The 15,956-nt window shown below is 40.2% G+C and overlaps 1 protein-coding gene across 4 annotated transcripts in view; it reads left to right on the plus strand.

Moving 5' to 3' along the window:
• The window catches only part of LOC124287899 (acyloxyacyl hydrolase-like), a 45,980-nt gene that overhangs the window by 16,293 nt on the left and 13,731 nt on the right, over positions 1 to 15,956 (plus strand). For 2 of the 4 annotated variants that reach the window (XM_046724384.1, XM_046724383.1), the window contains exons 10-15: positions 271 to 340; positions 736 to 852; positions 4,287 to 4,323; positions 5,099 to 5,173; positions 7,569 to 7,644; positions 8,434 to 8,589. In XM_046724384.1, coding sequence (XP_046580340.1) covers positions 271 to 340; positions 736 to 852; positions 4,287 to 4,323; positions 5,099 to 5,173; positions 7,569 to 7,644; positions 8,434 to 8,589 — 531 coding nt within the window. Of the gene's footprint in view, positions 1 to 270; positions 341 to 735; positions 853 to 4,207; positions 4,245 to 4,286; positions 4,324 to 5,098; positions 5,174 to 7,568; positions 7,645 to 8,433; positions 8,590 to 8,856; positions 8,903 to 15,956 lie in introns of all 4 variants that reach the window. The other 2 variants (XM_046724386.1, XM_046724385.1) reach the window with 2 other exon arrangements.

Genomic DNA, 15,956 nt, shown 5'->3' on the forward strand with positions numbered 1-15,956 from the left:
TGTGTTTGAGTGGGACTGGTCAATTCATCAGCTTCATTGCGGCATTCACTGTATCTCAGTGGGCTAGCACTATAAAACCAGCTTAAGTCTGGGCTAGTACACGCAGCCGCACATACACACGCATGCACGTCGCCATATGAGCGAAATATTCTTAAGTGCGACGTTAAACCCCATTTCACCTCACCTCCTACATACCATCATCAAATGCGGTTGTAGCATGATAAAGAACACTAATGTTTCTAAACAGTGTTTGTCCGTTGATATCTCCAGGAAGTGTTCAAGCACCTGCCCTTCATCTTGGAGAACGAGATAGATTGGCCTCAGATGTCCTCGGCTACAGGTAGAACATGAGCCTTATTTATGCTTCCAACTTCCAGAATATATCAATTTGAGGAATGTCTCCTTCGTCCTATCGTTTTTGTCGTTATTTGTGATCAATTTTGATTTAGCTGTGGTCCAATCATCTCAGGTGCTGCAATTCAATTTGCAGAGTTATGTACCTTGGGCACGCCAGGAATCTATGATCATGTGTTCAAAACCTGGTTAGTCCCGATTATGTTTTAGTTTGGCAGCACCACGACCTGAGTCGGGGATTTCACAAATCTTGAGATCTGCATTACTTTTGGTTTTCCTTCCATATCAAGCAGACATACCGTGATATAACCGTAATGAAGCTCAAGGCGGCGTTAAACCCAACTCACTCACTCATTATCATATTCACCATCATTTTTCAAGGTCACGGTAACAACAGTTGGCCGGAAGTAATCCAAGGACCAATCGACTCATTGTATCTGAGACTGGCTGCCAGGAACCGTTGCAACCACAGAGATTACCAAAACATCGCTGTCAATGGTAAGGCCTGACCTTCGCACAGATTTTAGTGCCGAATCCACGACGAACAGGATGAGGATTTTACGAACTCTTATATGAATTGATTCATCAAGGGAGGGAACTCGTAGTTGCATCTGCGTCCTTGACTTCAGTTAACGCTTATTTCACTGTCAAACATGACCAATTGTAGGAAACCGAAATTTAGAACAGGGATATGTTAAACATAACGGCCATGTTACTTTTGTTTTTGAAAACATTTCACCAAATCATTTCTTTATTTCTTTTTATCATTAAAGTGTTCATAAAAGATGTATGCTAATAAGCCTATTGAAGAAAGGAGACATCAGATTTGAAAACAAACAGGGATGATATTTCTCTATATGTGTTCGTGAGAGAACTTGAATATGGACGTGGTGTAACTTTCCTTTCTTCAAACAAGACACGGTAACATTCTTACCGGTTTATTAATTTCGCTTGACAGTTTTTCAGCAGCTGAGCTTCAGATGCACAATCGCTCCAGTTCATAAAAACGTGTTATTTTTGTCAGGGCCATGTTTTTCAGCAGTTTTCTGAGATAACTCCCTGTGCATTCTTTAGTGCTTTACGTTAGTTTTGAAACCCAGAAAAACTGAGTACGGGTAGCGGGAACTATTTCTTCTCCGGAACTTCTTACAGAACATAGAATTTCATACAATATGTATAATTGGAACGACTACACATACTGCCAATAGTGGTCAGATGTAATGTATGTTATAGTTGGCATTTCTCAGTAACGTACAGAATGATTCTGAGTTCAACCCGGAATTCTAACCCTGAATCGCAGAGCCTGGCGCCTAGGCACACAATGTCATACGTTAAGTATACCGGGAATGGGTACCAAACAGAAGCTAAAATATATCGAATCAGCGAATTCAGATGCATGTAATCTGTTTTAATGTCTTTATGAGGCTGTAATGAAATGCATCTGCACACATACGATCTTCACGTTAAGGAATCAAGTGAGATTTGTGGAAATGAAATACCACTATTCTAATCGAATGAAACTTAAAATATGAAACCAAATACCGCTCCTGAAAACACCCCAAGAACAAACATGAAGCTGTACATGAAACAACTAATCTTATAAAGTTTACATCGACTATGGCGTCTGTGACGAGTTAAGAAGAACTAATCAAACGCAACCGTTGTCCCCCACGTGAACATAACACAACAACCTCAAAACCAACAAAATGAAAGAAGAATTGAAGGAAGAAGCCAAATGATGAAAATCTGATGACACGACTCCAAAACACACAATGAGCAATGACATAAATATCTTTGGACACTGAATATCGACGTAAGCCTTTGCAACTCACGACTACATTCAGAGTGTCGTAAACAGCTTGCCTGAAAAGCGCCGTAAACTTTTCTAACGTCATCTCGCGTTTTCTCACGTTATCTCGCGTTATCTCAGTTAAAAGACAAATTTGAGTTAGGCCAGTGAACTCTTTTGTGACGGACGTAAAATATGCCGGAAGGAGAGTCGTTGCGTGCGAAATCCGTTTTCGATTATTCGGGAGATCTCTAGATTAAAACTGAATGTACTGTTTATTCAACCCATATTGAGGATAAATGTTGACGTAATAATTAACGCGGTGACATGTTTTTGTTATGTACAACTCTTCAGACAAAGGTTTTATCGTAAAGCGGTTGTCCTTCCTTATTTTAAGCACTGATCATTACATGCGAAAAGACAAGACTGAAAGAAAAAGGAAAGATGATTTAAAATACAAGCGTTAAAAACTGGTAATGATCGCAAATTAGGAGGCAAAGCAACGCAACGCAACATGTTTGTTTTTCGGTGTTGAAGAGGTCGCAAATGTGTGGCAAACATTACGTGCAGGGGGTCGCACAGTTTCCGACGTATTGTTTTCATTCGGATAAAACCTGACATAATCTGTAAACAAAGCTTGGACGATAGCCGACAATGTGCATTGGTCAGACAACACAACGCTACATGGAGTATTCAATGAGGTGATATTGGTTACCGTATCATTGTGCAAGGTTATTTGTGCATATCATCTGAGCATTGTAATTAAAACAAACCTTTAAGAAACTTCGTGAATTCAGAATCACCGATTCCTACTTCAGCCCTGAAATTTACACAAAATAGATAAAAACAGAACTTGTCACATGTTCAAAATTTTCTTTTAAAATCCTTCAAGCTTCACCTGTAAACCTAGGCCTAGATTTTCGAAGCTCTCTTAGAGCTAAGATAGTCGTAAGTTAATGTTAATGTATGGCATTTACGACCATCTTAACACTAAGAGAGCTTCGGAAATCTAGACCCTGGCTTCTGTCACAATGTAGGATCTGACGTCTTGAAGAAAACCTATATGCTACCTATAAGTATGGTTTTACGTCGCTTTTAGCAAGATTCCAGCAGTTCACGGCGGGGACGCCAGAATGGGCTTCACGCATTGTACCCATGTGGTTAAAGTTCCACTTGTCACGCTGAAGTCACGGGTTCGATTCCCCATATATGTGAAGCGCATTTCTGGTGTCAGCTAAAGTGATATTGCTGGAATATTGCTTAAAGAGAACTAAAACCCAACTCATTCATTCAGGTGTATCCTGCAACAAGCACATGATATTGCAGTGAATCAGCAAGGTACGCCACAATGGTGAACCATTAATCACACTAGACACACGAGTTGCGTTTGACATTTTCTAGGATCTAGATTTTTTACACAATGTTATGAGTGAGTGAGTTTAGTTTTACGCCTCACTCAGCAATATTACAGCTATATGGCGGCGGTCTGCAAATAATCGAGTCTGGGCCAGAAAACCCAGTGATCAACAGCATGAACATCGATCTGCGCAATTGGGAACCGATGACACGTGTCAACAAAGCCAGCGAACCTGACCACCCGATCCCGTTAGTCGCCTCTTACGACAAGCATGGGTTACTGAAGATTCTTTCTAACCCGGATCTTCACGGGTACATAGGGCTTTGGAGTATTCCTTTAGTTGGTGTGGAATAAAATATTTAAATTTCCTTCCTATCTGGTCAGGCCGTTTAATGACTAAAGACAAAAGCCCTTTAAAATGAACAGATAGGGAGGTAAACCTTGGGCTTGTCATGTCCCACAAAGAATTCTTTCATTTAATTAAAAAAAACTCATGACAAACATAAACCTTGGAATAAACTGAGATTAATGTGTTTTATATTTTTATTGAAAATACAAACTCTGCAAAATGCTTCTTCATTCTTTGCTCTTTTGGATGGTTTAATTCGTTGCATCTCTTTAATATTCCACTCACAGGCGGGTTATGAATGATCTCTAGAAAAAGCATACTACCACGAAGACTATCTCTGTTTTCGCTTCATTTTCAGGAGCTAGATCTGGTAAGATGATCGACATTGAGAAAAGGTAATAGTTTTAATTATTTGCCATAAATTCATATATTTTCAGGTGCGGACTCTCACGGCATGCTCGGTATTCAGAAAAGGTGACACTGTAACCTCCACATCACATACTACTACTACTACTACTACTACTAATACTACAGGGGCTGTAGGGTAGCCTAGTGGTTAAAGCGTTCGCTCGTCACGCCGAAGACCCGGGTTCGATTCCCCACATGGGCACAATATGTGAAGCCCATTTCTGGTTGCCCCCCACCGTGATATTGCTGGGCGGCGAAAAAACATATTCACTCACTCACTCACTCACTCGCTACTACTACTACTACTACTACTAAAACTACAGGGGCTGTAGGGTAGCCTAGTGGTTAAAGCGTTCGCTCGTCACGCCGAAGACCCGGGTTCGATTCCCCACATGGGCACAATATGTGAAGCCCATTTCTGGTTGCCCCCCACCGTGATATTGCTGGAGCGGCGAAAAACCATATTCACTCACTCACTCACTCGCTACTACTACTACTACTACTACTACTACTACTACTACTACTACTACTACTACTACTACTACTACTACTACTACTGACTTTAAAATGAATATATATTCTTTATACATAGTAGTAGTTCGTTATCGATGTATAGACGGACTGAACAGGATTTCATAAACGGACAAATATATTTAACCCCAAAATACAGATTGTGTAAGTTTTCAGAGAACAGAGATTTTTCAGCAATCAAGTTTGATATATATTTTCTTCTGTTTTCAAAACTTTGGAGCAGCTTTCCAATCCTTCTTCCCCACCCATGCAACAATGTCTACCGGTATATTAACCCGTCGTCACTGGAAAGTACGCTGTATATTTTCAGCCTGTCACGTGATCCTGCCAAGGACCAGCCTCTCCTGACACTGTACGCCCTCGTGGGCAACGACGTCTGCAATGGGTGCGTATTAATGACGTATTCAGTACGTATCTGTTTATAACGTATGCAATGGGCGTCAGTGATGTATGTAATAGGTATCCATCGAGGGCATACGATGGGTAGGTGTCGATACAAAGTATGTTTGAGAATGATTTTGATCCCTGGACGCATCATGTTAAATCTTTATTAGATAAATGTGGCTTATCTTTTGTATTCTATAACCCTGTAAGCGTCCAATGACAATGGCTAGTTTCACAAGTGGAGATTGTATTAAAAGACCAATTCCACCAAAGTTGGATAGCTCATATTGTAAATAGCTATAAACATATTAAAGATACCCCGATACTTGAAAACTACCTTCTCTTCCCGGCTTATATTTACTCTCCTATTTTGAAATACTCAATCTCAAAATCACAATCTCCCGGTAGAAACTGGTCGTTGTCATGGTATTGCTAGAGAAAACAGAACATGTAAACATTGCAATTCAGCAGCAATAGGCGATAGATTTCATTACTTATTTAAATGTGAAGCCCTTACAGACATTAGATTAAAATATTTACCAACTAGACATATGTACATAATTTGTCAACACTGAAGAAAATATTTAATAGTAGAAATTCAAAAGAAATACAAAATCTATCCAAATACCTACTAGTATTGGATAAACTTATAGGGGGAAAATGGTTAAATTGGTACTATCTCAATTTGCTCATTCTGTAGACAACAAATCATTTAATAGCTCTTGATTTCTGGCATTATTATGTTTCATTTTGAACTGGTCTACCTGTCATTTTGTCATGTTTGTTTATATGTATTTATGTGAATTATGTTTGACTTTCTCTTGTCCCACCAAACGTGGTTATTTGAGAATAAACTGAACTTGAAATTAAACTTGATAAATAATACAGTGGTATGTCTCAATGACGAAAACAGTGGTATGTCTCAACGACGAATACAGTGGTATGTCTCAACGACGAATACAGTGGGATGTCTCAATGACGAATACAGTGGTATGTCTCAATGACGAATACAGTGGTATGTCTCAATGACGAATACAGACGAATGGGTATGTCTCAATGACGAATACAGTGGTATGTCTCACGAATACAGTGGTATGTCTCAATGACGAATACAGTGGTATGTCTCAATGACGAATACAGTGGTATGTCTCAATGACGAATACAGTGGTATGTCTCAATGACGAATACAGTGGTATGTCTCAATGACGAATACAGTGGTATATGTCTCAATGACGAATACAGTGGTATGTCTCAATGACGAATACAGTGGTATGTCTCAATGACGAATACAGTGGTATGTCTCAATGACGAATACAGTAATGAGGTATGTCTCAATGACGAATACAATACAGTGGTATGTCTCAATGACGAATACAGTGGTGTGTTGGTATGTCTCAATGACGAATACAGTGGTATGTCTCAATGACGAATACAGTGGGTATGTCTCAATGACGAATACAGTGGTATGTCTCAATGACGAATACAGTGGTATGTCTCAATGACGAATACAGTGGTATGTCTCAATGACGAATACAGTGGTATGTCTCAATGACGAATACAGTGGTATGTCTCAATGACGAATACAGTGGTATGTCTCAATGACGAATACAGTGGTATGTCTCAATGACGAATACAGTGGTATGTCTCAATGACGAATACAGTGGTATGTCTCAATGACGAATACAGTGGTATGTCTCAATGACGAATACAGTGGTATGTCTCAATGACGAATACAGTGGTATGTCTCAATGACGAATACAGTGGTATGTCTCAATGACGAATACAGTGGTATGTCTCAATGACGAATACAGTGGGATGTCTCAATGACGAATACAGTGGTATGTCTCAATGACGAATACAGTGGTATGTCTCAATGACGAATACAGTGGTATGTCTCAATGACGAATACAGTGGTATGTCTCAATGACGAATACAGTGGTATGTCTCAATGACGAATGTCACGAATACAGTGGTATGTCTCAATGACGAATACAGTGGTATGTCTCAATGACGAGTACAATGGGTTTGCATCTATGACGAATACAGTGGGATGTCCCAATGACAAACATAATGTGTTGTTTTTTCAGTGATATATGCAGTTGGTATGTATTCAAATACTATGACGTAATCAAGGAGTGTGTGTCAATGACAAATGGGCATTTGCCAATGGCGTACATACATTGGGTTTGTATCTAGGACGAACGCAATGGGGTTTGTCAATGTACATTTCTGTTGGTGCCAGTATCGAAATACGCATTGTATTCGCCAGTGACGTGTACAACGAGTATGTATCAATGGCAAATACAATGGGTATATCAACATGGGACTAGTTATGGATCGATGCTGCAGAGAGCGGGTTAAATAATCACTCATTGTACTTTTTTCTATCTATCCAGCCACGAGGACACGTTCGCCGACATGACAACACCGGCTCAGATGCGCAACAACACCATGACGACGCTTAGATACCTGGTGTGTCATTTGTTTTAGAATAGAACTACCAGTTTCCACATCATTCATTTTAGTGATTTTGGTCGCCATTCCATTAAATTTTATACATCATACCATTCGTTAGCGGAACTTCGTTTGGAGTCCAATCTGAATGACACGAAACTACAAATAGCCACCCAATCAAATTACAATAAACTGTAAATAACAGTACAATGAAACCATAGATGAAAATTATCTGGGAAATTGCTGATACGATGGAATGCTACGTCACTTCCGGTCGAAGCTATGGTCACAAACAGGTCCAAGGTATCTACCATTTGAATCCAGTCAGAATACACTGGATCCAAAACGAAGCTTTATGTACGGATAAGGTTGGATTTTATAGCTGCAGAATATATCCTCAACAAGGGGATTTTTCCCATAGGGTTCGAACCCCAGACTCCCTAAATTTTGTCAGCACCATACCTATTCTCGTGAACTCCAAAAAACTATAAAGTACTTAGGTTAGATATTTGTTCATTGGAGCCCGTCATCTTTTGTTTTTAATCACATATTGAAAGGTGGCTGGTTATCCTAGTGGTTGTAATGGTTGCTTAGTCACGCCCAAACCCCGGGTTCGATTCCAACAGTGGTACAATATGGGTCGGGGTGGGGGTTTAGGGGTCTGTGTTGGAAATATTAGGAATGACATATGATTATTGGCAAAAAAGGAAACTACCTCATGGACCATTCATCAGTCACACAGGACATACACAGTGAAACGTTCATGAGCTGAATATTTTATTTTAAACTGTTCATCTTAAATTGCAGGACAAGGTTTTGCCAATGAAGAGTCACGTGCTTCTTATCGGTCTGGCTGACGCCCGCATCCTCTACAACAGCCTCCACAACCGCATACACCCGCTGGGACGTTACCGCAACGACTTCACCTACTCCATGTTGTACGATTTCCTCAACTGCCTTGATGTGAGTGCACTTTGTGAGATTGTTTTGTCAACAGGCGTGTACATCATGATGAATAACGCGGAACGTCTCGTCGAGCACTTAACGCCGTGTGTCACTCCCCCATCCCTCTCCCCCTCCTCTGACCCCAGTAGCTAATCAAATCTGTCCCATCTGTGTATCTATCTATTGTAGTACTCCGACAAGATGTCAGCAGGCTAATCCTAGGCGCGACTTGTCCTCGTCCTTGTGTGATTTTCCAAGCTTGGAATTATCTCTTCGAGTTTTCAGAAACTAACATGTTTCGGATGGTACCGATTTAAGCCTGAAGTAACGCGTATGTACTCAGTTTAAGATCTTCTTTAAGATGATGATGATGATGATGATGATGATGATGACTATGGCGATGATGATTGTGGTGATGGTAATGGATATATTGGTAAAGGCGATGCGCCAAGCTTAGCAGTATCCAAAGCATCAGAAACGGCAATATTATCAATAACCGTTCTATTAGCATTATTTTTCGACCAGACACGCTAGTTCTTCGTGCTTTGAGCACAGTCTTCAGTCGGGACAACTTCCAGCTTCCGTAATTCGTAATATAAGAATCACAGAGTAAAAAGTAGGTTTAATGTCGATTTAGTTCAGGCTTGGCCGATAGGCAGGCCAGTATCAGAGTGACAGCTACTTTTGGACCCTAACTACCGCAGCGCTCCAAGCGGGCAAGGGGGCGCAACTCCAGGAATGTTCCCTAATTTCTTCAACAAATGCACATTGTAGGCGTTCCTGGTCCGAGTCGGCACCATCATCACTTGCTTGTCGTGGGGGGCGACTAAAGTGGGGATCAGGTGGTCCGTCTCTGTGTATTGGATGCAGCATGTTATCACATCCTATCCAAATGGTACCCGCTCTTCAGCAGTTGGGTTGAGTTGGGTTTTACGTCACATCGGCATTTTTCCAGCCAAATAGTGACGAGATCAAGTCTGAATTAATACACCTTTTAAGTCCAAAGTCCAAATGAGTTTTATTTTAAAAGCATATATATTCATTACATTGTTATAAACAAGCAGAAAATGTCAGAACACTATATTCAAAAGCACGCAATTCGTTATTCACATTACATAGTTACAATTTATGATACAGATCAACTTCCCTCTGGTAGTTCACAATGATATGCCCGTTCAAGTGGGAAAACAGATTTTTCACATTTGTCGTATTGTAATGTTAATCCCTTACAGTCGAAAAGTCCACACAGTCAAGCAGTATATTCAGCAACCCATGAAATACACAATGCCATTTTAGAAAATGGTAAAATGTAACATGTTATATTTGGGATTACACTTTCTTAGTAAAGTACAGATTCTAGTACTTTTTGGGTTAAGTCCCATCCGGGATTCGAACCCACACCCTCAGAGTCAGGCACCTAATCGCCAGCACACAAAGTCAGACGCCTAGACCGCTCAGCCACCGCGGCTTCCACAAAAGGAAGTGGGACAACTGGTAGTCTCTAGACTGCCGACTAGACTTTCGGCTTCCACGGCCGAAGGGGCGGTGGTTCGAATCCCCACATGGGTACAATTTGTGAAGCCCATTTCTGGTGTCCCCGCCGTGATGTTGCTGGAATATTGCTAAAAGCGGCGTAAAACCAAACTGCAGTCAGTCAGTCAGTCCACGGCCGAAAGCTATGAAATACATTCCTGTCGTAACGGGATCGGGTGGCCAGGCTCGCTTACATGCTAAACACATTCATCGTATCCCAGTTGCGTAGATCGATGCTCATGCTGTTGACCACTGAAATGTCTGGTCGAGACTCGATTATTTACACACCGCCACCATATAGCTGGGATGTTGCTGAGAGTGGCGTTAAACAACAAACGAAGAAATGTCAATGGCGTTGTTTGTTGTTCATGTCATCACCCACTGGTTTGCGGGTTAGAATCGATTACTTATAGGTACCGTTATACAGCTGGAATGTTGCTGACGCGGTATTAAAACATAATTTACTCAGGGGTTCAGTCAACATCGCTGGTCAGGTTCTATCTTCACGGGCATTTTAAAAGTTCCTTTTATACAATGTCACTGCTGTTACCGAGCGGGGAAGCACCTATAGTCCGTTTGGCTTAAAAGCGGACTGATGAATTACAATCTTACTCGAAAACTAATAAACATAAAATACTCAATGAAACGCTGATCATAATCAAAACATCATACTAACTCTGTGAGGTTTTGTAGAATTTTGTCCTAAAAATAAAAGAGTTGTTTAACAATCTATCATTAAAATATTGACACAGTTCCCTATTTTTACGAAGGAGGAGTGCAGAGAAAGGGACAGCCAGGTGTTCGAGAACGGATGGAGACGGCACAGCACAGGTTAATGAATAAATAACTTTGTCTGTGAACGTGCTTCTCGAACACCTGGCTTCTCGAACACCAGTTGGTATGATGTTTTGATTATGATCAGCGTTTCATTGAGTATGTTATGTTTATTAGTTTTCGAGTTAGATTTCAATTCATCGGTCCGCTTTTGAGCCAAACGGACTGTAGTAGTTTATGAGTTCGCGCGTCGCGCCAAACATCCGGGTTAATTTCCTCCACGTGGGTAGAATTACTCGCAGTGCTGTGGGTGGAATATAACTTAAGGCTACGTAAACCCCAATTCACTCAGACTTGTTTAAACCAGGAAGAGATTCAGTTTGTAACGATTCCATATTATTGTTCTAACTCAAAGATTGCGATAAATTAAGATTAATAACAGTTCAATAATCTGTAAACATTCTTACCTGGATATACACGTATTTCACCGGTAACATTACATGCAGTTCCTGTTCAGGACTGTGTAAATTCTGTGAGGGCCATTTCTGGTGTCCCCCGTCTTATTACACATGGAATATTGCTAAAATCTTGCCAACTCAAATGCAGCTCTGATAATAGGTTGGGATATTGTTTGACACATGTTTGACTTCAATATACATAGTCAAATATAAGTGATCAAATATAAGTGATCAAATATAAGAACAGAGTACTTGTGTGTTGTTTTTATTTACGAGCGCAATTTACGTTTAAAAGAGTACGGCCTGGAAGTAATAAAATTGATCCGTTCCCATATGACCCTTGATGTGCTAGTTTTATATAAACCTGCTTATGGTGAAGGCCTATCAAGCGCTGAGACAGATGTTAATTCATCAGTGTAAGATATAATAACTGAAATAATATTTTCATTTGGGCGAACTGATATATGTCGTCCAGGTATAACACGTGACATCGTTGATGTATGATCACTTAAGGTCTGTCCTGCTCATGTATATGATTTATTGGCCTATTGTAAAGCTTTTAACGCACAAGCAAAATATCCAGTTAAAAAAAGTGTATTTATAGCTTGCATTATGACACAACATTAAATCACTATAAACTAGATCCAGTAGGTCACCTCTTAAGGGAAGTATTGACAGCTCAGTGGACTAAGGTACCATAACTCTTTACGAAGAGTTACGTCCCTTACTAGTGAGGGGATGCACTTACCCATGGTTCCTTCCCCAGATCAGCCCGAAGTATGACTGTAGTCTGTCAGCACAATGCCCTAGACTAGCGCATGGTCTCTGAAAATATATAATTTTGATTGAAACAAACACGTTTAATTTGAAAAAGAGTAACAGTGAAATCGGAGAACTCTAGAAAATCTGCGGCGTAAAACTAAACTCACCCACTCACTAGAAAATCTAGACTTCCTTTAGAGCCGTAGTGTTACAGTGGTGTCCTCTCACTTAGCCAGATTCTGTCAAAACAGGTCTCTCACATAGCCAGAGTGGGATTTGGCTGACTAGGGTTAGTATTTTGATAACACTTAGTCCACATGAGCCATAGTTTGTATCACAAACTAACTTAGTGAGACAAGTGAAATTTGTATTAAAGTGGGATATATTGATATGGTATTATACAAATTTCTATAACTTTTCATACATGTGTTTTGACAAAGAACTTTTAAATTCAGTTCACTCGTTTATAAATGTAACAGGCAGATTTGATCCCAAATAATTTGTTTATAGGACATATACTGTTTAACAATGATTGGCGTTAGTTTTCATTTTTACACAACATTTATATATCATTCACATTGAACTGTTAGATATGGACGCTGTACCAGTGCTCACAGGGTTTGGTTATGACATTATGTATGTTTGTTTGTGGTATAGTTAGTTGCTATGCAACAAAACAAACAAACAAACACTTTTCGATTCAAATTCAGTTGAACATGCTTACCCTTTTCGCGCACACGTGTTATTTTCACTGATTTTCATAAATTTATTCAGATAATTGTCACTAGGGCTGTGTATAGGCAAATATATTGTACTGCAATGTATTGCGATTCTGGTACCCGTATTTCGATATATTGGGACCTTAAGAGTTTGACAGTGAGTGGCACTAATTGTGCATGTCAATCCTATTTCGTACATTACAAGTCCCCAAATATACATGTTATGGTTCTGATAACACCAAATTAGGTTACAATCAGGGATCTATTTTCTTTTTTGAATTTGTGGTATTACAATAGGCCATTTTGTCATTGAATAATGAAGGAAAACATTTGCTGTGAATGAAAGAATGTGTAGATTTTAACTTAAACCATAAAGATAATCACAAAAAGATCATATATGTTCTTTACCCGATATACCGTCTCTCAGAAAAAAATATTGCAATACGTATCGTTTGAAAAGCGTATTGCAATATACCGGTATATTGCAATACGCTTTTCAAACGTATTGCACACTAGACCGAGACATAGTTGCAGCACATTAAAATTCGACCTGTTTCGGGTTAACTTATCTGATATTATTGCCTGTGAATGTGGCGCGCCATGCGAAAATTTATTTCACTTCTTTTTCTTTATATGATGACTTTAGGAAGCCGCTATTCTCAGATATTGATAGATTTGGAGGCCAAAAAAACACTGCACACTATCTTATTTGGTGACCCTAACCTAAACGATTTGATGAATAAACATATTCCTGTCTGTTCACAAGTATATAGAAACTACAAACAGATTCACCAGCTAATACAATATTATTGTTTCCATTTATATTCTAAATGATATATTGTATAATATTTGCAAATGTATGACATGCACTATTTTCACTTTTCCCCTTTCAAGCACACTGTATATATCCTGTAAAACACTGCTTGGAATTATCTCTTCGAGTTTAGAGAAACTAACATGTTTCGGATGGTACCGATTTAAGCCTGCAGTAACGCGTATGTACTCAGTTTAAGATCTTCTTTAAGATGATGATGATGATGATGATGATGATGATGATGACTATGGCGATGATGATTGTGGTGATGGTAATGGATATATTGGTAAAGGCGATGCGCCAAGCTTAGCCAGTATCCAAAGCATCAGAAACGGCAATATTATCAATAACAGTTCTATTAGCATCATTTTTCGACCAGACACGCTAGTTCTTCGTGCTTTGAGCACAGTCTTCACTCGGGACAACTTCCAGCTTCCGTAATTCGTATTATAAGAATCACAGAGTAAAAAGTAGGTTTAATGTCGATTTAGTTCAGGCTTGGCCGATAGGCAGGCCAGTATCAGTGTGACAGCTACTGTTTGACCGTAACTACCGCAGCGCTCCAAGCGGGCAAGGGGGCGCAACTCCAGGAATGTTCCCCAATTTCTTCAACAAATGCACATTGTAGGCGTTCCTGGTCAGAGTCGCCACCATCATCACTTGCTTGTCGTGGGGGGCGACTAAAGTGGGGATCAGGTGGTCCGTCTCTGTGTATTGAATGCTGCATGTTATCACATCCTATCCAAATGGTACCCGTTCTTCTGCGGTTGGGTTGAGTTGGGTTTTACGTCACATCGGCATTTTCCCAGCCAAATAGTGACGAGATCAAGTCTGAATTAATACACCTTTTAAGTACAAAGTCCAAATGAGTTTTATTTTAAAAGCATATATATTCATTACATTGTTATAAACAAGCAGAAAAATGTCAGAGCACTAAATTCAAAAGCACGCAATTCGTTATTCACATTACATAGTTACAATTTATGATACAGATCAACTTCCCTCAGGTAGTTCACAATGAGATGCCCGTTCACGTGGGTAACAGATCTTTCACATTTGTCGTATTGCGTCGAAAAGTCCACACAGTCAAGCAGTATATTCAGCAACCCATGGAATACACAATGCCATTTTAGAAAGTGGTCAAATGTAACATATGTTATATTTGGGATTACACTTTCTTAGTACAGTACAGATTCTAGTACTTTTTTGGGTTAAGTCCCATCCGGGATTCGAACCCACACCCTCAGAGTCAGGCACCTAATCGCCAGCACACAAAGTAAGACGCCTAGACCGCTCAGCCACCGCGGCTTCCACAAAAAGGAAGTGGGACAACTGGTAGTCTAGACTGCCGACTAGACTTTCGGCTTCAACGGCCGAAGGGGCGGTGGGGTAGCCTAGTGGTTAAAGCGTTGGCTCGTCACGCCGAAGACCCGGGTTCGAATCCCCACATGGGTACAATGTGTGAAGCCCATTTCTGGTGTCCCCCGCCGTGATGTTGCTGGAATATTGCTAAAAGCGGCGTAAAACCAAACTCAGTCAGTCAGTCAGTCAGTCCACGGCCGAAAGCTATGAAATACATTCCTGTCGTAACGGGATCGGGTGGCCAGGCTCGCTTACATGCTAAACACATTCATCGTATCCCAGTTGCGTAGATCGATGCTCATGCTGTTGACCACTGAAATGTCTGGTCGAGACTCGATTATTTACACCGCCACCATATAGCTGGGATGTTGCTGAGAGTGGCGTTAAACAACAAACGAAGAAATGTCAATGGCGTTGTTTGTTGTTCATGTCATCACCCACTGGTTTGCGGGTTAGAATCGATTACTTATAGGTACCGTTATACAGCTGGAATGTTGCTGACGCGGTATTAAAACATAATTTACTCAGGGGTTCAGTCAACATCGCTGGTCAGGTTCTATCTTCACGGGCATTTTAAAAAGTTCCTTTTATACAATGTCACTGCTGTTACCGAGCGGGGAAGCACCTATAGTCCGTTTGGCTTAAAGGCGGACTGATGAATTGCAATCTTACTCGAAAACTAATAAACATAAAATACTCAATGAAACGCTGATCATAATCAAAACATCATACTAACTCTGTGAGGTTTTTGTAGAATTTTTGTCCTAAAAATAAAAGAGTTGTTTAACAATCTATCATTAAAATATTGACACAGTTCCCTATTTTTACGAAGGAGGAGTGCAGAGAAAGGGACAGCCAGGTGTTCGAGAACGGATGGAGACGGCACAGCACAGGTTAATGAATAAATAACTTTGTCTGTGAACGTGCTTCTCGAACACCTGGCTTCTCGAACACCAGTTGGTA

The sequence above is a fragment of the Haliotis rubra genome, unplaced genomic scaffold, assembly GCF_003918875.1.
Source record: "Haliotis rubra isolate DU_JTF1 unplaced genomic scaffold, ASM391887v1 Scf408, whole genome shotgun sequence".
NCBI lineage: Eukaryota > Metazoa > Mollusca > Gastropoda > Lepetellida > Haliotidae > Haliotis > Haliotis rubra.